This window comes from Coturnix japonica, chromosome 2 (genome assembly GCF_001577835.2).
Source record: "Coturnix japonica isolate 7356 chromosome 2, Coturnix japonica 2.1, whole genome shotgun sequence".
Classification (NCBI taxonomy): domain Eukaryota; kingdom Metazoa; phylum Chordata; class Aves; order Galliformes; family Phasianidae; genus Coturnix; species Coturnix japonica.
This window is the reverse complement of record NC_029517.1, coordinates 3,276,328-3,297,642: the sequence shown is the minus strand read 5'-3', so window position 1 is coordinate 3,297,642 and position 21,315 is coordinate 3,276,328. Positions and strand designations below refer to the sequence as shown.

At 43.5% G+C, this 21,315-nt stretch overlaps 1 protein-coding gene across 1 annotated transcript in view; it reads right to left on the bottom strand.

The window, feature by feature from the left end:
* PTH1R (parathyroid hormone 1 receptor) overlaps positions 1-21,315 on the bottom strand; it is a 102,602-nt gene that overhangs the window by 5,338 nt on the left and 75,949 nt on the right. The window contains exons 7-13 of the mRNA XM_015852965.2: positions 19,232-19,385; positions 12,919-12,979; positions 10,982-11,048; positions 8,133-8,227; positions 6,075-6,216; positions 5,630-5,671; positions 1-4,904 (exon numbers count right to left, since the gene is read on the bottom strand). The exon at positions 1-4,904 is cut by the window's left edge and continues 5,338 nt beyond it. Coding sequence (XP_015708451.1) covers positions 4,542-4,904; positions 5,630-5,671; positions 6,075-6,216; positions 8,133-8,227; positions 10,982-11,048; positions 12,919-12,979; positions 19,232-19,385 — 924 coding nt within the window. The 3' untranslated portion in view covers positions 1-4,541. The remainder of the gene's footprint in view (positions 4,905-5,629; positions 5,672-6,074; positions 6,217-8,132; positions 8,228-10,981; positions 11,049-12,918; positions 12,980-19,231; positions 19,386-21,315) is intronic.

The following is a 21,315-nucleotide window of genomic DNA, read 5'->3' as shown; positions in this document are numbered from 1 at the left end:
CCAGTGGAAAAAAAAACAACCAAGAAAACAAAACCCACTGAGGTGCCTTAACTTTTTGAAAGACTAGACTGAGAATTCTAAAACCTTTTAAGACAGTCATTGAATCCATCCAAACAATAGAAAGAATAAAAACCGGAATCTTCATGCTTAGTCTATTTTCAGTCCTTAAAAATCAGAAAATTCTTACCAGCTCTGTGGATGTTCTGCAGCTTTCAGCCAATTGCCCATAAACAAATAAAGGAAGCCAGCCCCTGGCTGAGCAGCTCGATTTTTGGGAGAGCTTTGTCAACTGATTTGGCTCTAATATGTATCAGACAAGATGCAGCAGAGTTGAGGAATGGTGAGGAAGGGGACAAGACATGATCTCATCTGAATGAAGACAAAGCAGTTTATAGAAGGTGTAAAAACAATTGTCTGCACAAATGCAGGCGAAGCAAAAATGATGATGAACTGCCAAAAGTCACGAGTCCAAGAAACGTTAACATTTCTATGTCTATTCAGTAAAGAGGTAGATCAAGTGGAATGGACTCAGGATTATTAGTAGACTGAGTTGCTATGGTTGGGACAGATGAGGTGCAGGGCTGGGTATCATAAGATGAACCTGCTAGAGAGAGGGAGATTCCCTGCCCAAGCCCAGCATCTCAGTGGCAACCAGTCCTGCATATTGCCAGCTGGCTTACAGGAAAGGAAGAAAAAAGCTGACACCATGGAGGAAGAAAAGCAATCAGGTTCATCAAGCCACACCTTTGCCTTTAGAAGTGATCTTGAGGACATCTCTCTGTCCATGTGTAAATCAGACAGGATGGGAACTGTCACCCTGTAGAGGATCAGACCTTTGCATGGGGGTAAACTGACATGGAACCATAGAATCAGTTGAGCTGGAAGGAACCCTTACTGGCCATCTAAGTCCAACTTCCCTGTAAAGAACAGGGACAGCTCTGAGTCATCCTTGTTAAGTGCCTGCATCTCCTGGTGATGGAGAAAAGTGAAGGTGACCGTATTCCATATCTAAACTTTTTGGCTCTCTGCCCTTCCAGGACAATAGAAAACTGTAAATCGTGGTTTCTTCTCTGTTTCAAGGCCTATACGCTCGGCCAACAGTGCAGTCTGCAGTCAGCACAGGAAGGGCAGGAACAGACTTTGGCAAACATACATTCTACCATATCTTTAAAGGTAGAAGTATTCCCCTGTCATGGTATAGACATTTTCCCTTTATTTTTCATGAACATGAACACCAAGGAAAAAGAATCTATTGTGTACAACTGGTATTTGAAAGAATCAAGCAAAGATTTCTTCCCATGCACGTTCCTCGTGCATGTAACCTTTATCTACATTTAACATCAGTTTTTAAGCATTTATTCTCAACAATTTAGTGATGGATGCATTTCTGTTTATGAGGGGTGCTGAATTTGATTATAACTAGTTTTACGGGTTTTGCTAATTTCTTGAACTTTGCTAAGCAATTGACAAACATGTTATTAATCTTGAGTTCTCTGTAAGAAACACAAATAAACAGTGAGTCATTACTGGGTTTTGTGTTTTGTTGGTGGCTTTTATTTTGTATGCCTTTTTGTTTTGTCCCACCAGTGAAATGATAGCAAGTAATTCCTCTGAGTGAGAAAATAAGGAAGGTCGTTGCATCTACTTGGCACGATTTAAACACAACGTACTTCTGGAAGGGCAGAAAACCAGAGCCAGCACAGTCAATGTGTTTCTCTCTCACTGGCAGCTCAGCCACATGGGATGCTGAATAACAGCTGTACACACTCTGGTAAGAACTTCTGCCCCTTTGATTCCTTCCTGAGGCTGTGCCAATGTCTGCGAGGAAAAGGCGAGCAGCGAGCAGAGCGGGGCTGACCCAGATTTCTGCAGAGCTCTCTATGCCAAACTTTCACTAGAGCTGACTTCTCTCTGCAAGATTACTTAACCTCTCTGTAATACTACTGGTATTATTACTCATAATAGCAACAAGAACAATAAGAGAGCATGAAGAAGGAAAAAGATCATGCTTTGCAAACCTGATGCTGCGATAGCTGCCGGTTGGTGGCAAATGGTTATGAGGAGTTTTGAGTTATCCTAATGATACAAAATGAGGAAAAAAAACCAAACGAACATCACAAATAAATACTGGCTTTTAAAGACTGGCTCATGTAGGTCTGCAGCTGTTTGAGAGGTGCTTCAGTGCCTTGCAGAGGGTTGCTTCTTAGCCATCATGCTCCCTACCAAGTCCAAATCTAAAACCCAGAGATGCCAAGGGGAGGAAGTTTGTTACGACATTAGGCTTCAAACTGAGAGATAGCCTAAAAAATGTGGGACACAGAAGACAGCGTCAACATCTTTAGGCTCATCCTGACCTCCTTCAGAATTTTGGGGAATTTAGCCCTTAATACGTACTCAGAGCTTGCAGTGTGAAGTGAATGGATGCATCTCAGGAGCACTGGTTGGTACGTCACAGCAGACATACCTAAAGGATCAGGACAGATGGTAAGACATCCCATAGGCCCCACCTGCATCCCAAAGGACTTCTGCAAACTGCCCCAGTGACTGATCTCTGCTCCATTTTAGTATCAGCCAGGTGGAGTAAAAATACTTCAGCTTCCAGAAACTTGCCCAGAAGAAATAAGACAACCACGAGACTCTCAGACTGCAGCAAAGGAATAGTGACATTACGATGGGCTGAAGAGAGGATCCAGGCCAGCTCAAACAGAGTCTTTTCTTTGAGGAACTGACAAGTTTGGTCACTTGTTCCTAATTTCTCATTACTGTGAAATTCTGAATCATGCTTCAGAACTGAAGAGACCTTTTTCTAGGTGCTCAGCTTGTTGAAGTGTGAAGGACAAAACACTGTTGACAACAATGGCGGTGTCTCTTTGCCATTGCTGAATACGTGAGTTGTGTCAGAAAACAACCTTCTGTCTCTCCTTGCAAAAACCACCAGCAAGTGACAAAATATTCTGCTCTCCTTCTCCTGTAGGAATCAGGCATTTCATAGAATCATAGAATGGCTGGCTGGAAAGGGACCTTAAAGCCAATCCAATTCCAATCATGGTCTGGTTGCTTCTCACCAACTCAGGCTGCCCAGGGCCCCATCCAGCCTAGCATTGAGCACCTTCAGGGCATGGGGCATCCACAGCTTCCCTGGGCAGCCTGTGCCAGTTCCTCTCCAGTCTTTGATTAAAGATTTTCTTCTGAACATCTAACCTAAATTTTCTTGTGCTCTTCCCTTCCCAGGCAACCCCAATCATATTTCCTCTTCTAAGCATCCCTAGTCAAACTCAGTGACTTTGGCTGAAATTATACGTAATCACACCAGCTAAGATGCTGGCCAGATGTCTGTATGTGTGTGTATGACTCATTTGAATGTCCCAACAGCTAAGAATGGGAAAGAAAGAAGATGCTCAGAAGGTGACTGTCCATGAGCCATCTCTGCGCTTACATCCAGCAGATTTTGCCCTTGAACCTCATAAAGGCAAGTTTGCCTGGCTGTATCCAGCATCTTGTGTTTCTCCTCATGAATGTTTGGATTAGTGAGAAACAAGTAATTTGGAGGGGGAGGATGAGAAGACATTTGTAACTTTATAGGAACGTGACTCATGTCTGTTTCCATGAGCTTCCACGAAGAGGGAGGCTGAGATAGTGACCTTCTGAGCTGGTCTTAGCTACACACACACAGGCACATAAGCTGGAGATCTGCAAACACCCTTCCCCATCTCAAACTTCCTGGGAGCAGGCAGAGTGGGCCCATCTCCACTGCTGTATCTGGAAGACTGAAAATGTCACACATTGTGATAACCACATTTCCCATCTTAAAATTGCACTGTTTTCTGGCTTGCTATGATACTCAGGTCAAGGAAAGAAGAACGCAGCTTTTTGCCTTTATCTAATGACCATGAGCTGTTAACCCTGCCCATCCCAGAGGAGCTTTTTGCCAAGGAATGAGTATACCCAAGGGAAGAACATGTCCCAAGTTGTACCAAGCTGTCCATGTTAAGAACCAGGTTGCAAGAACGGGCAGCTATGGTACCTGAGGGTCCCTGGTCATTCTCATGTGTGTTACCAGACAGATTCAAAAAGGAAAGGGCAAACCAAATCAAAGACACTGATGCCCAGTGTGGCTTGTACCCTTGCAAGAAGTTGGCAATGTACACTCCCCGCAAGACTCTTGCTTTACTGGGTGAGATTCCCATTCTCCTTGGCTGCCCAAGCCTCCAAGAAGTAAAAGGACCACGTGCTGCTGTGCAACCCTCCCCAAAAACTCTCAGCATCTCTGTTGTTCAGCAGGTGGCAAGGCCCGTGGACAGCCCTGCCTCCATTAACACTGGGGAGACTTAGATCACTGGGTATATGTGTGTGATCACCTGCTGGCCACATTGATGGCTCACTTTTTCTTTTTTTTTTTTCTCATATAACTTAACCTCTCATTCCACAGAACAGAGAAAAGGTATGGAAACCCTTGGCATCCATTGTGTGGCCTGATATTCTTGCCCACTAAATGCTCTCCAGGAACCTTTTTCACCCTTTTGCTGCTTCTCTTCTTCTCTTTACATCACTGTCTCTCTTTCTTCTTCAACAAGTACTGTGGGTCTGTCTCCATCATAAAGCCCAGAGCCATTCAGGTACTCCTCATCCTTGTTGTACTGCTCTGGTCCAGAAGAAGGCATAGAGTTTTCAGATATAGAGCCATTTTTTACATAACCTGGTAAATTCCGGTGTCCATTGAGGGTCCCTGGTATAAGTCTTGTATTGAGATGAAGGGCAAGTGCCCCTCTCGTGGCTACATTTGTGATGCTGGTGTGGGAAACCATTGGTCCATAACTGTAGGTTGTGCTCCCACTTCGTGCTTTCCTTTTAAAATCAAGTGCTAGTGTCCACCTGCTCCATGACTTCTTTATTTCTGCTTGGACCTGAGAGACAAGGGGGAAAAAAAACATGAGTAGAAGGAGAAGGGGTGAGAGAATCATCAGGAGGAGGTAATATCTGCATGGATGGGAATTCTATGGAGGTTGAAATTGGAACAGACATCTTGGGTTCATGCTGCAGGACATAAGGAACTTATCTGTAGTTGCATTTCACCTTTAAATCCATAAACTCTGCCCATAGCAGCTTCATGTTTGTTCAAGAACATAATTCAGTGTGCATTCACTGATCAGCTAAGTTTTTACTGTGCAGCTACAGAAGGGATTAAAAGAAGCAAAGGCAGCTCAAAAACAATCTGAAAATAAAAGCACATCACTTGAAACAGAATAAAAAGATCAACAAAGCTCGGCCTAACAAAAGAGCTCGATGATTAGACAGCTATTCTATCAATCCGCTTTTACTCCTGACACAGCTTTGATATTAAGTGGCACTAAACAGCACTTGTGCTGGGAAAAGGAAAAAAAAAACACTTTTTTTCCCCCATTAGCTACTTCCAGTAGTTCATCAATTGATGCAGATTGATCTGTATTTCTTTTAAGACCAAAATGAATGTATGAACTTTCTGTGTAGATGGACAGATCTTTCACTGAGTGCAGACTAGGGCTGCTTCTCTAGAAAAAGAGGGATACACTGATGTGCATCCACTTTACCACCCACCATTGCAACTAGCTTAACACAGGTAGGAGATAATTAAAAAGCTTATGACTCTTACCTCTCCATTGCAAAAACAGTATATGATGGCAACAAAAAATCCCTAGAATGAAGAAGAAACAGCACATTAATGTTAATCGAAAGAACTGAGGAATGAATTCACAGGACTGAAAGACAGCTTGAGAGAAGTAAATCTGAATAAATTTGAAACAACATGTCTCTGGATCTCTACCAGCTTATGTCTGGTCTGGAGCTACATGGATATTGTGGGGCAAGATATCTTTCAACAGCAGCACACTAACCCTTTTTACGCTCTGTTTTGCAAATATAAAACATACCCGCTGCTAAAATATTGTCAAATGATCTTGTGAATGAAATTTGGCATACTGTAAACACAACACTGTTTCCAAAGAGAACATTCTGCACTCTCGTTTCCCTCTTCTCTGTGTTGAATATCTCATGGTCTGTGTCCATGGTTTAACAGCTACAACACAGTTAGCAGTTACCTGGAAAGAGTTGAACAGCATTTCATAGTGCATTTGAACTTGCCAAAGAATCCCTGACACATCTGTGTATGGCATAGCCATGAAAACAATATAGTGAACGCCAAACAGAGGCATAAGGACGAGGGTAGATTTCAGCAGCTTCCTGTAGCAACAAGGAAAGAGAAAGACAAAGTCAGATGGAATGAAACTCCCAGCCAGGCCAGTCCATCCTATACCTTGGGTGTCTGTCATGCATAATTTCATTCTGTCTAAACATGCACCCTTAGCTAGTCCTGTATATCTTACATTTCCAAAAGCATTGTGTCCAACTGCAGTTTCAAGCTATTTCTTCCCTTATGACTTGTGACACAACCCCATCCATCCTTCAGCACATCTCCCTCTCTACACACGTTTCTGTGTGATGCCAATGTAGGTACTGGAGATGAAAGCACCAAGACTTCTTTGCCTCAGACTATTCACTATTTTGGGACAGAAACATGGAAAGAAGGTGGAGAGGTGACATGGACCTAGACCACTGACTCCAGCTGGACCTGTTTGGTCAGGATTGGACCAGATGATCTCCAGGGAGTCTCAGTCTTTCTGTAATGCTGCAATTTTATCTATCATCTGCTCACTGAAGCAAGACATAAAGGCCCACTCTGGGTCAGTGCCTTCTGTGAAATGGTAGGGTAGGGAGGGAAGTGCACCTAGGAGCAGAATCATGCTAGATACCAAGGGGATGATGCAGTATGGGGTAAGGAGCAGATCATCACATCAGGCATTTCAGACTGCAGCATCGCAGAGAGGTGGTGGATGCCCTGATTCTGGGGACATTCAAGGTCAGGCTGGATGGGGCTCTGAGCACCTGACTGATCTGTGGGTGTCCCTGTTCATTGCAGGGGAGTTGGACCACATGGTCTTTAAGGTTCTCTTCCAACTCAGTGATTCTATGAGTCCATGATCCCCTGGAAGGCTCCTGTTTGAAGGAGTAGTTCCATCTCAGCTCAAGACTTATAGGAGGGGATAGAAGTGAGCTACAATGAAGCCCTGAGTACTTGGCTGAGTTTGCTCCTGAGGGAATCAGCCTTGCCTGGAAGTGATGCTAATTGAAGGATTAAGCCTGCTGCCAAGAGTTACAGCAAGTCACCGAGTGCAGGCAACTATTGAGAGGGGCAGACATCGCTACCAGAAAGCACTGGTACCATCTCTGTCCAGCAACTGGAAACCACTGAGGGAATGTAAAACATTAAGGAGCAGGCCTCATCCAAACCATAATTAATAGCAAGCTTCAGCCAAGGATAAATAAATAAATAGATAAATCAGAGCTGCGACAGGGCGGCAAAGGAAAATGGAGAGATATTTTCCAGCCAAATCTCATTCCTGCTTCAAATGAAACATCTTGTGTTTGAAGAGTGAGATGGTAGCAATGAGCTCATGCTTTGCAGTCCAAATTAATCTGTTCTTTCCCCTCGGTGTGCATCCTGACTATGTGTCAGCTCAAGAGATGATGAGAAGCCTTGGGAGCTCTCAAGCAGCTGAGGTGGCTCAGCAATCTGCTTTTTCTATCCCATTTTGACTATGCTACAAATACCCTAAATTATCAAGAGAATAGAGCTGGCAAGGCAAAAGAAAACAAAACAAATGAGGAAATGCCAGATTTCCAGCAAAGTTTCAGGAAGCACCCAGTGAAGGGCAGGTTTAACAAACAGACCATGTTTTACAAAGCACAGGAGGGAAATAAGCAAAAATAAATAAAACAGTACAAGCTTTAGGGGCATCAACAGCATAAACAATGCTTTTATTTTTGCACTCTTGGTTCCAGGCCAGTACAGTCACTTCCAAACTATCTGGAGGAACTGAACTCCTCTATATACTACAAGGCAGGTCCCATGGGTTGGACTGGAGAAGTTTAGGAGAGATTTAAATGGCTGCTGATCATTCTGGATTACACAGAAGATGACATTCCCCTTGCCTTGTTTTGGGTGTCTACAGTGTCTACAGACAAACCAACCACCCTGGGTTCCCTCTGTAGTTAAGTGGGGACTTTGACCCAAAACATGAGGAGGGTTTATGACTCACCTGTACTGTTGTCGTGAGTCACACCTCCCTGCATTTGTTTCCCGTAGCTTGGTTGCTAGGACTCTGATAATATTGATAAAAAGAATAAAATTTACCTGGAAGAGGAAGAAAAAGAAACAAAAACAAGATATAAAAAAGATTCAGTCAGTGCTCATGTTGGCCATTCAGTGTCTCCCCAAGATGAGTCAAAAGGCTGGGGCATACAATGACCTTGTGACTGTGCCGTGTATGAGCTGGAAGATCTTCTCCTATGCAAGAGATGACCTCCATAGGAAAAACCCTGTCTTCACATGAAGGTGGCTTACAACTCTGTATGGGACATTTTTATGGCCTTATACTCTTCTCAGTCTGAGTTTGGTGTCCAGGGAGCAAAGTGAAATTTGTTTCTATTTGTCCCTTACAGTCAACCCAAGATGAAGGTTGTCTTGGGCTGAAAGGAGCATTAGAATGTTGTTTTTCCATGTTTCCATTGAGGAAACTGCATCATGTAGAAGGCATAGAGTAGGCATATCTAGATATGACAGATGATGATGACACAGAAGGGCAATATAACTTTCTAGAGGAGTGTTTAGTGTGGACCAGATAAGGACAGTAGGGACAGCAAAAACAGCAGAAGAAATATGTTTCCTAGTATATCTCTGCTCAGATGCTGAACCAGAGCATGAACCCAGTCCATGCTCACAGTGATCAATGCCGCAAAAGGTAACATCTCTCAGTTACACTGACACTTATGAGAGGTGAGAAACAAGGAGATTTTGGAGGGATTCCTGGCTTTTTGTCTGTCCTTGAGGTTTGGTTTCACTGGGGCCAGGATTATGCCTGCTGTTACCCCACACACATTTGCTCTTGGTGATGTGGTCAGGCCATGTGCAGATCCATTGTGTAAGCACCTATATGGCAGCATATTGCTGGGCTAATGTAGATGCCTATGGGCTTCTCTGGAGGTTCACAGTGATCGCTTGACTTCTCAGATAACAGTACAGCAGCATTTCAAGGAAACAAATTACGATACCACACACAGGCTCATAGGGATTATTGTGGACCTCTAGTTTGATCTCCTGCAAAATACAGCCCATAAGACCTCCTTGTATTCATTTTGGTTTGAGCTACAGCAGATCTGGGCTTCAGTGTTTCCATGACGGAGATCCTACCACAACCATGGGAAGTAGTTCCAATGGTTAATTATCCTCGCTGTTAAAACAAGTAGTTCCCTGAACAGCTGAATGAACACAGCCTGGTTTGCTATGGCTTTGTCTTCTGTGGTTGGATTCTTTCTCCTTTAACGAGGTGCAAGTTCATTTCAAACAGCTCTCCTCTGTGTTAAAAAGGAGTAAGGTCACATTACGCCCTTTTCCTTGAAGGGGCATTAGTAGAATTTTTCTCCTGTATCTATTTGACTATTTTCACGAGGTCTGTGGGAATTTAACATCGATGCAACCCCATTTGGTTAGAATTTACGGACTGGCAGAAGGGTTCTGAGAGGGATGGACAAACCATAGGCAGCCTACAGATAAATCAGAGAACATGGCCTACAGGCATATATAATTAATTTTCATTGGAAACCAATGTTTAAAGAAAAAAAAAATTAAAAAAAAAGAAGCTTTGTTTCTTTTACAAGTTTTTTTCCAGTTTCAAACATGCAACAGTGAGGTCTTGTTCAGCCTTTGTCCACTACATTGGGGATACTCAACCTTATCATAGTCAGAAGGAAAACTCCTGTGACTTTTCCTCAAACGTGTTCTAAGTTTTAAATTAAATACAGAAAAATTAATGGCATCAAAGGTAGAAACAGAGTGAAGGGATTTCATACCCCTCAGCCTTTAATTCTCTGCAACTACATCCAGAAAATGCATAGCTTAGTCCAGTAACATATGACTAGCCAGTGTGGGAATTGAAAAAGCAGCCAAGTGAACAATATAAACCCACAGAAATTAAACAGAAACAACCCGCAGAATATTTTTACATGATAAATAGCTGCATTTGCATATAGCCAGGGTACAAGCACAGCAGAGCCTCATGGAGGAACGTTATTTTTACAAGGACGAGCCTCAATCGAGCTCTTTCTTCTCTTCTAATTGGGCTTTAAATTAAATGCAATGAGGTTGCTGGCATTCATCTAGTTGAACTATATGAACTTCTCCATCCTCCTGTTTCGTTTCCAATGACCACGATGTGGTCTTGGTGACTTGTTTCTTCCAAGGTGCAGAACTGATTGATAGAGCCAGGTTGGAGAATTTCTACCAAAAGGAAATTCTGAAGAAGAAAAAAAATCCCCCTCAAATCCAAAGCAGCTCACCCTCATCACACATATGATTGCATTCTGAAACTGCCCTGCTGCTTATGTGCAGGTAGGCTGGCTTTCTTCTCACCCACCCTGATCATATCTCAAAGGACTCCTGCTTTGTGAGTCAGAGCAAAGTACACAGAGTTTGATGCAAAACCCACTGAAAACTATAGAGAGATTCTTAATGACTCTGTTCAGCTACTCATGGTTGTTTGTAATGGGAAGTTAGGACACGTGAGTGTTGAAAAGCTCTTTTTCTTGCACTTACATAAATATTAGAAAATAGAGTAATAGAAGACTATAGAGAAAGACAGGGAGAAGAAAGAGGGTAGTGCCTGAAAACTGAAAGCAGTTTCTCAAGCTAGTTAGGACTCTACTAAAACACATCATGACCCACTAGCTTCCCCTCATTCAGCTTGTCACAGTGCTTCCCATTGCAGGTGCCTGGTAAGAGTACATGAAGAGTGTAATTAGAGCAGGATAGCTTGGCCGACTCTTTGCACTGTGCAGGCATCATCCAAATACAGTCACTGCCTCCCAGTTGTTGTGATCAGCCAGTACTCACCACGATAGCTGCCAGGATGGGCACCTGAATAATCCATTTTAAATTGCCAGCACTCAAGTCCCAACACCTGAAAAGAGATTGACATCCCATCAGGAAACCATTGGTTACAAAGACCAACAGACTTGGTGTCTCCTTGGGCAGATCCTCCCTGGCAGGCTGGGGTTTCTCTAAAGTCTGTTGGTTTGTAAAGGCCTGGCTCTAACTCTTCTAACTAGCCCCTTTTCTGCTGTCATACCATTCAATACTGAAACCTCTGTTAAGTGCATTTAAAGCTGTACTCTCTAGATGATGGAACAGCCCTTTCTATAGTCATCAAGACTGACTGCCTTGGGACAGGAACCCGCCCTTTCCCACTTCTTCACTTTTTTAAGAGAAAAACGTGCACTAAAAATAATTTTGGTTTTATGATAACAAGAGAGACTATGATGGGCTGTACACTGGTTTAAATGGCTTAATACCACCTCTTGGAATAAGCCTCCACAGATCCTGACAGATCCTCAGGGATATGTCCTGCCAAACACATGGTGGTACAGATAATTCTGTTGTTTTTTTTTCACATTCAGATTCTGTGTGCCTCCTTCAACCTTGTTCTCATGGCGAGACCCATTCTGCACAAAAGCTTTTATCTTCTCTTCAACTCTAGCCCTTATCCAAGTGAAGACTGAAAGGAAACGCTGTTGGTAGCATGGACGTTCACCTATAGTCTTCCATCTGCTGACAAGGGGCTGGACACTATTTCCTCCCATGAGTTTCCAGCAGCCATGGAATAAGGTCACTTGGTGTTAATTACTCTGTTTGAATTCTCTCCAACCACAGAGAGAAGAGTGCCACAGGCTTTTCTTTATCTGAGCCAGACAGCCCCCAGATGGCAGCTGCAGTTTTCATTTCATGGGCCAGACTCTTCCCAGGCAACTATTCAAGGAAAGTGAGAGACAGGGGCAGAGAAACCACCAGCACTGACTGAAAGGTTGTACGAGGACGAGACTGTGCCAGTGCAGATGTGTCATACTTCAGTAGCTGAGCTACCAAGTCTTTCCATGCTTACAGCTTAAGCTTTTACCCTTTGAAAAGCAGTTTCTTCCTAGGCAGAGCCATTTGAAAAGTTGTCTGCGGCCCCCTCAAATTTCAATAGCAAAATTTTGGGTGTAGATGAAACCTGTTGTGTGCTCGGCCCTGGGCTTTGTGGTACCAGGGATGCTATGGGTGCTTTCTTCAGCTTAATGGAAGAATATGGTGCCTTTGGGTGTTTGTGCAGGACCTAAGAAGTGGCTGATTTGGAATCTCTTTTTCTGACAGTAGCCAGAAGTTAATATTTAAGGATAATTGGGCTAGAGGGCTATCATACTATTCCAGAATAATTCTTCCAGCAATCTGCAGTTCAGGATGACAGTACATTACTGAGTGTTTAATATGTCTGGAGGAATTTATCTTCCATGAGTTTTTATGAAGGCTTCTAAATCCTAGGTCCATGCTGGAATCCACCTCGCCTGCAGCAAGGAGTTGCAGCTTCACCTCCTCTGACTGTGCTGAACCTCCTACCTCCCAGCTTCGTGCCATGATTTCCAGTTTTCTACTGGAAGGAGAAGTGAATGACTCAACTCTACCGTGCTCTGCTGGTCATTCATTCATGATTCAAGCCATTCCTGTCTCTGCCTAGCTGTGAAAGAGTTTCCTTCAGCCCCATGGATAACAGCTGCAGGTGTTCACATTCATTCAATTCTGTAAAATTCTGAGAAGCCAGGAAATTTGCACCCATGTTAACCATATCAGTTTGCAAACTCACCTTAACAGTTTGCTAATGACATAGTGGGAATTGATTCTGGCTTTGCCTGGTTCTTTTTTTTTCCCTTTTGATTCACCCTCGAAGTCACCTATGCCAAAAACCCCACAAAGGCATCACATAGGAAAGGGAGAAAAGAAAATCCAAGCAGACTTACTCTGTGTCAGCTAGAGTGGCTCTCACGCTGGCCCACGCTGTAACAAATACAGCAGGGAGTCCTGCAAAGAAACACAGATCAGTGGGGTCAGTATGGAGCTGAGGTCTCCCTTAGCATAAGTTCAAGTAGAGAAGGTTAGGACTTGTCAGGATGAATCACCAAGTTCTTGTGTCACGTTCTGGCTCTGCCTATTAGAGACACAGGCTGTAGGACTTGAGCGTGTGTGACTGCTCTGGCCAACTGATTCAACTAAAAGCAGAAATGGGTTTCATACAATGCATTGTTCCAAATACATCTGCTCCTTTGCTCTGACTTCAAGGGAAGGTGGGTCTGGAATCAAGCTTGAAATGTATCACGCATAAAATGGCCTTGTGTACACCGAAGTGATGCACTGCATCCTGAATGCCTCAGTGGCAGCAATAAAACAAGGTTTGGCCATGCCTTTGGCATCTTCCCCTGTTCATACCTCCCAGCCATCCCAAAATACCCTCTGTAAGGCTCTATCCATCCCTTCTGGGGACAGAGAGCAGAGCTGATCAGGTGTGAGCTGCGTGGTACCACTTCCTCAAGGCTAAAAGACACATCTTGTCCCATTTGATTTAAAGGAATGCATGTGGCATTCAGAACAAACTCATCTATGAGCCTTAACTGAACCACACTTTTCAGTCATCACCAAGACAATACCTGACTGATAAACTGACCAGAGCAGTAAGAGGTGGCTCTCAGCTGAAGGAGGAAACTTTGGAGGTGATTTGTTTTAATTTATTTTGTTTTGTATGAAATGTCAAGGCCCCTTTCATTGCTCCTGACTCTCTACAAATTTTCTTTGCTCCATTTTGATTTTTACTGGCCTGGATGGTTTAAAGGCTTTGCTAAGTATGAGAAACTTGCTGTATGAAGCAGGCAAATGCTGGAATTTGGAGTAATACTTGCAAAATACTCTAGCCTAAGGTTAACTCCCAAAGGAACCATCCTCATTTCAGCACAGTAACACTGGGCATCATCTTTTTCCTGCAAAAAGTAAAAGAATCACCAATATCCAAATGCAATCTTCTATTTATTTTTATAGGGTCCAGTTCTGCTTTATTTGTACAACTGAGTCCCCTACTGGCTTCCCTTAAAAGGCAGGATCAAATCCACAGTAGCTTCCACAAATTCCAGAAGAATAACCCCTTTCAGGTGGGAAAAAAAATAAATATATATATATATATTACAAAATAAATAAAGGCGACATTTATCACCGATGACTGTAAATATGCTGTTCACAGTCTAAGCTCATTGGGGCTCGGCGTGCACAGGCACACGCTTAACTTTCAGCATGCACTTAAGTCTCATTAGAGTGCTTAAAGGCTTTCCTGACCACGGACGCTTTCCTGATCTGGGGTGTGGGGCAGGGACGCCTGTCTCATACACATGTGGACAACGGGGCTGTTATCTTGGTTGGAACCTTTAAATGCTGTGGTAATATAAGAAAGCATAAATAATTAAACACAGAGCCTCACTCAGGACCAGAGCAGCAGCACAGCCTACAAAGATACATTTATAAGGAATGTACCCTGCTTTACAATCCCCTGCGATGGAAAGAAAATACTTAACCTATTGCACTGGGAACCCATGAGCATGCTGAAGAATAGGGCTTGGGGGAGGTGATGATTTATTGTAACAAGCACCATCTATTTCCTCCTCACTGTTAAGGATCCATCTATGAAAAATACATGCATGCACCAAACTCCTGGCTACCAAAGGCTTGGATGTGTGTGACTTTGCTGATAGCATTAGTGATGTCCTCATTTCCATCAGCTGCCTGTGCTCAGAGGTTTGCTGCCCGCCTGTGAGACTGCAGTGTTCACCCGTTATGGTGATGCTCTAAATTTGAAAGATGGATTGTTTCAGAGATTGGACGCATTGGACACATACTTGTTCCTCCCTAGTCTGTCCTGTACTTCAGAAAGGACACTGTTCCCATTCTTACTAATCCTGTGTTGTGTTCCAGGTTCCTAGCAACAATAAAACATACAGGAGAGGTTAACTACATCTAAAAATCCCCTCATGTGTATTTATATTGTGGGCTGCCACCTCAGTCTGCTCAGGCGAGCTTAGGGAAAGGATCCTAGACATTTTCTGCAAGACACACAAATTGAACTCCTGGCACCAGTTTTATTGCTACGTTTACCTTTGTGCATCTAAAACACGATCCTTTATTGTGATCATAAATATTCTTACACTTACAGAAAGCAGAATGAGTCCTCTCTCTACCCTGTTCTTAGGTGGAGTTTTTAGTGATGGAGTCACCATCCCTGGACGGGTTCCCAACCATAGAGATGTGGCACCTGACGACATGGTCAGTGGGTATGGTGGGGTGGGTTGGGTTGCACCTGGTGATCTTAATGGTCTTTTCCAGCCTCAGTTATTCTATATTTCTGTGATTCTATATTCTTTCCACATCAACACAGCATGTAGATTTTGGACCATCAGATGATTTCTATAGTTCAACCACTTTTTCCCACTCTGGTAATCCAGTCCATAAGCTGGTAGAGTCAGAAGGCTCAGATTTTCCTCCAGCAACTCTCTGATTTTCAGAGATGGATCACTAACTCATAGGTATCTCCATTAAGAGCAATACCCTGGGATGAACCATCCCTGCTGCTGAGCACTCATGACACCCACAGATAGGAGAACCGTTAACCAGAGCATCAGGACTGAGCACACCTCCAAGTCAGACATCTAAATGTACCCTCAAGCAGGCAAGTGCCCATGAAGATACAGCTCCGCAAGGAAGAAAGCCATTTGTGATTAAATGCATCTGGCCAACTCTCCAAGGGAAGGACAGCATGTCTCCAAGAAGCCCGTGATCTCCTTATTGGCTGTGTGTATTGTCAGATGCAGGAGCAGATGGCTGCATGTGTGTCCTCCCCATGCCTACAGACACAGTGTGCATGACTGGGCGGCGATGCTGTGAGTGACTTCTACAGAATCCACATTGTATGCGCTGTGCATTTCCAGTTAACACACACAGTGTGTACAATGCAGGTGCTATATAGTCAGGTATGGAACAGGCTGCCCAGGGAAGTGATGGAGTTGTCATCCCTGGAGATATTTAAGGGATGTGCAGATGTGGTGCTTAGGGGTATGGACTGGTAGTGTTGGATGGATGGTTGGTCTTGGGGTTCTTAAGGGTATTTTCCAACCTACATGATTCTGTGGCTCTATAATCTCCCACCAGACAGAAAAATTGCAAACTTCAAGCTAGACAAAGCCTGGTGGCCACTCCTGCCACTTTTCTTGCAGGCTCACCATGCATGTGTCTTCTGGCAAATAGATAAATGGTGCATGTATCAAAGGTGCAAGTAAGAGAGGTGGCTTGCTTTGGTGGGTACAAGTACTTTCAGGCAAGGATGATTTTTGCAGAGATAAACGTGTAGGGCTTCCCATCATGTTTCATGTTGGATACTAGGAAACATTTCTTCTCAGAAATACACTGGCACAGGCTGCCCAGGAAGGTGGAGGGGTCACTGTCCCTGGAGGTGTTCAAGGAATGTGGAGATGTGGCACTGAGGGACATGGTCAGTGGGCATGGTGGAGATGGGTTGGACTTGGTGATCTTAGAGGTCTTTTCCAATCTTAATGATTTTGTGATTCACCAACCCATGGATCTGTTGGTCTTGCTCAGGTCTTCCTGCAATGCTCACTTACTTACACTGTAGCTGAAAGCCAGTGCAGTCCAGCCGGAGGAATTAACGTGGTGTGAAGGAAAAATGCCAGTGGAATCAGCTTGGGTTTTCTGGCTATTGGTCATGCTTCTTAGACTTCCTTCATAAAACAGCTGCATGGAACTTGCAGACTGCTGGGGAATTTATTGTTGCCCATAATACCATTATTTATTTATTTTTGTTGGGTGCTGGCAAGAAACACATTCCTTTCTGCCACCGGTGCCTCCTTTGCAACTGCACGAAGAACACTGCTGACTTCCGTGGAGCTGTGCTCCTTTGTGCCAGTGAGGACATAGACTGAAAAGACCCGACTGGAAACCTTTGGATCTGGCATCAAAGACCAAACTGTATGTTCTGGTTTCCTCTGTAGACTGGAAATAAGCTGTTGTAGGGTGATCTTTTCTTCCCTTTACCTTGGAAATTTCCAAGCGGGATAAAATCCTCCCTTGTTTATTGATGCGCAAGCAAAATAAAATAAAATAAAAATCCAAGTTTTGGGGGGGAAATGTATTTTCTATACCCCCATGGAACCTCATAATTATTTATCACCAAATCCCTGTCCTTTACTGCTGTGGTATGGGCAGGATCCGGTGCCCACTGCAGGGAACTGGAGTTTTTCCACTGACTCCAGTGGCTCTTGGATTGGTTTGCCCTTTTCAGTGCCCAAAAGCTATCAAAGCAATACGTCTGTGCGGGTGTGTGTGTGTACATTATCATGCTAATCAAAACAAAGCAAAAACAAATGCAACGGGAGGGATCCTATGTTCTCATTCCAGAGGAATTTAAATGAAGCAACCTCAAACTTTTGGAAGCACACAGATGATGGGTGTTGTGACAGGTGTGACTTCAGCTTTGTGGTCGCATTGATAAAATGATTATTCTCTGGCAGTGGTTGGAAGAATTAATGAGAGAAACCCATGGCTGTTAGACTGCTTTCCTTTGGCTGCGTTATGAGCAGCATCGAATAGGTTTTTTCTTGTTAAACGTATGGCATTATTTTCAAGCTGATTCCCCCACATCCAGAATTTGCTCTGGGGAATTGCTTCTCCAAGTCTTCTCCATGCTGTGCAGTGACATTTTCTGAATAAGCAAATTTTATGTAGCTTGAATGTTTGGAAGAGAGTGTGGGGTTTTATTTGTTTTGTCTTAAAAAAGAATATTCTCTGTCTCCAAGAAGATAAGGTAAGAAATGCTCCATCCCCCTAATCTCTCTATTTATTTATGTCCACACAAACTTACAAATTGGATAGGACTCAGTTTTATCTGAGAGATGGATGCCCACTCTAGTCTGACATTGTGCCTCCCATCCTTATGAAGCAGCACTGGTTGCTCCTGGCCTATGAATACAAGATCAGCAAAGAGCTTTTGAGGAAGGAGAAAGGCTGGAGAGAGTCCTGCAGGCTGATGGTTCACTTGCATGTTCATAGAATTGTTTGAGTTGGAAAGGACCATTAAAGGTCATCTAGTTCAACTCACAAAGCAAAAAAGTGCCATTCTCTCTAACCTCAGATTTGCACCATAATCTGGTTTGCTTGGAGCTCTGCTGTTATATATGATGCCAAAGCAAAACAGCAGCCTACCATTCATTTCCTGGAACCCTTTCTAATAGTTCTCCATGTTACACATCTACCATTCCTTCCTATGTTCGCAGACTGTGGATACCTATGCCCTGGTTTGCCCATATTTTTAGGTATGCCATGGTTCATTCAGAACCCAAAAGCCTGGGTTTTCTTCTGGAAGAAGTCGTGCCCTGGAATGGGGATGGTGTAGCACATACACTTCTCTTGTCCTAAAATGTAGTCAGGATGTGGTCAGGTGCATTTTGGAGCCTGGAGCTGGGAAGTGGCCCAGGACCATATAGTTTAGAGGTAACCATGGGTATCTCAGAGCTGTCTTTTCCTGCTGTAAGCTCCATTGTAGACTCATACCCCATCATTTGCAGCTGTGTCCTTCAGGATCATCTAATATATTTCCTGTTCTCCCTTCCAGTCTGCATGCTTCGGACAATGGTGGGCAGTGTTTTTATTGTCCTCACCCTACCCACACCTCGTAACTCCTTGCAAGCCAAAGCTTATGCCAGAAGTGAACAAAAAGCACATTCTCATCTGAAAAGCTTGTGCCTCACAATGCCTTCCACTAATGAGCACCCCCTCTGCACCCACATCCCTTACTCCATGAAAAGATTGCTTGGGTTAAAAGGAGAAAGAAAAAAAAAAGGTTTCCCCACAAACTGCAGGCTTCCACTGGTGATCCAGCTTGTGCAAAACCTCAGGAGCTTTTTACAGCCACTGAGATCAGAGGTAGGAAACTGCAGCTGAGCTCTGATGTTGGGAGCAGATTCTCACAGCTTCATGCAACTTTCCAACCCTTCCAGCTCAATGCTGGTTTCTCAGCAAGAAGTATCTCAAAGCTGGAGATAACTTAGAGAGTGCACTAAAAGCAACTCACATGCATGTATTTACTGCCCTGGAAACATGGCAAGATGTCATGGAAGTAATCCTGGTGATCCTGGAAGCATCACTGTGTGAGTACCACAATTCAAAAGTGATAAAGGATTAATGACAAAGCTCATTGTCATTGCAAGAGCCACCCTATCTACTTACCCCAGCCAAATAACGTGAATCCCCAAAGATATTTCTTCTCTGAGAAAAAAGCCATGAAGATGAGGCTGTGGAGATAGAGCCCTTCCACCAGAATCCAGTAGTAATTGGTTGCCAGGAAGTAGAGGAAGAAGGTAACCGCTACTTTGCAACCCACCTGCAACGACCACAGAAAGATGGGGTTAGAAACATGGTGTGAAATTCTTGTTCTACATAAATCCATATTTGCCAAGATGGGCTGAGAAGAAAGGAGAAAGAAAAAAATAAATCAGAACATTCTCTAGCAGAGTTTTTACAAGGAGGGGTTTTAGTGCAGGAAGAGATGAACAACTGAGAAGAAAGCTTCTCCTCAGCTTGACACCATCTCCTCAATATCAAGTCCTCAAGAACCATCTAGATGACATTCTCAGGTATATGGTCTGATTTTTGGGTCATACAATGTGGATCCAGAAGCTGGATTTGGTGATCCTCATGGGTCCCCTCCAACTTGGGATATTTGATGACTCTATGATTCTAGGTGAGCAAAGAGGTGTAGAAGGGCTGGGATACATGGGTGCATAGTGAACTGATACTTTCCCCCAAACACAGAGATGAGAGGTTCACCCACTTCCTAGAGTTTCTGTGCTTTATTCTTTTCCTATTACTCATGGCCATGTTAACAAAAGATCTGTGGCCAAGTCATCTTGGTCTGGGTGACCTGGTGCAAGTCACCTCACCTGGGCCCACTGTCACCTGGAAGTGTGACTTCTTCCAAAGCCCATGGAGGGATTTCACCCCAAATCAAGGTATTTTCTGCACAGATCTGAAGTACTAGGTGGGAAACCTAGCAGGTCCCTGATTTTTGATGGGAATATTAGCTGGCTTCTCACTTCACACTGAACTACAATATCATGCTTAAGAGAGAGGAAAACTGCAAAGTGAAGATACTGCATGTGGTTAATTGATACAAAAGGATACACAGTGCCTTCTTTTGCAAATGTGGGAAAATGTGAGATGGAATAGAATGAAGATCAATTAAAAATAATAATACTAATCCCATCCAGTCTTAACAATAACTTCTATATTCATTAAAAATCACCATTTATCCCCACACAGGGTGTGTCAGTAATTGCAAAGCTTCTACTCCTTTTGGAAACAAAATAAATATTGATTGTTGCTTTCATCACTTGTTTGCCTGTCAGTTCATCAGAATGGGAAATGCTATTTATTTTCTAATATCCCTAATAACTATTCCACCCAAGGAGAAACAGAGAACAATGCAGTGAAATATTCTGTGTTCTTCTCACAAGAATGCACTGAAGTGCACTGAGCACTCTGATCAGAGAGTCTCCGAATTAATGAAATGGATTTCTGAAGCAAGAAGAAAACATGCTGCAAATTTCCATTTCAGGGCTCTTAGGCACAAGCTAGAAAACATTTCAGGTGCTGATTTTGTAGTAAGTCATGATCTCTCTTATTGATAACCTGAAGCAATTTGGATGGACGCCCCAAATCAGAGCTACACAACTGGCTATGTGAGAGTCAAGGTCTCAGAAGCTTATCTCAGTTGGCTATTTCCAAAATGAGGTGTGCATCCTAACACAGAGGAGTCAACAGGCACGGCTCCCTGGAGGGGTCTGTGGCATGACAGCTGTCTTTGGGGAAGCATTTAGCGCTGTCTGCTGTTGGACAACTGCTGTGATTACTGCCACTGAACAAACACCAGACAATAGGGTTGTTTGTAGCCAGGTCCCTGGTAGCAGCATGGGCTGTGAAACACACTTATGGAGCCAAATGAATACACAGGCACAAAGCTTGTGCTGTGAACGGCAATGTCCCATTGGTGGAGATGCTCTACTGGTGTGTTTGAGCTAGCTCTAATTTCTTGTTAATCCTTTCTGTGCATTGAAGTTAACATTTGATCTTAATAAAAATCTCTGCTGTCTCTGTAGCATCCAGCAGTTTGTGGATAGCAAGGATCAGTCATGGGAGGTCTATGGTGAGACCAGAGATGAGAAGAGTAGACAGCTTTAGCAAGTGGCAACAACTTTGAAATCTGAGGATAGGCTTCAACCCAACAACCACATGGACAATGCAGATGTCTCCTT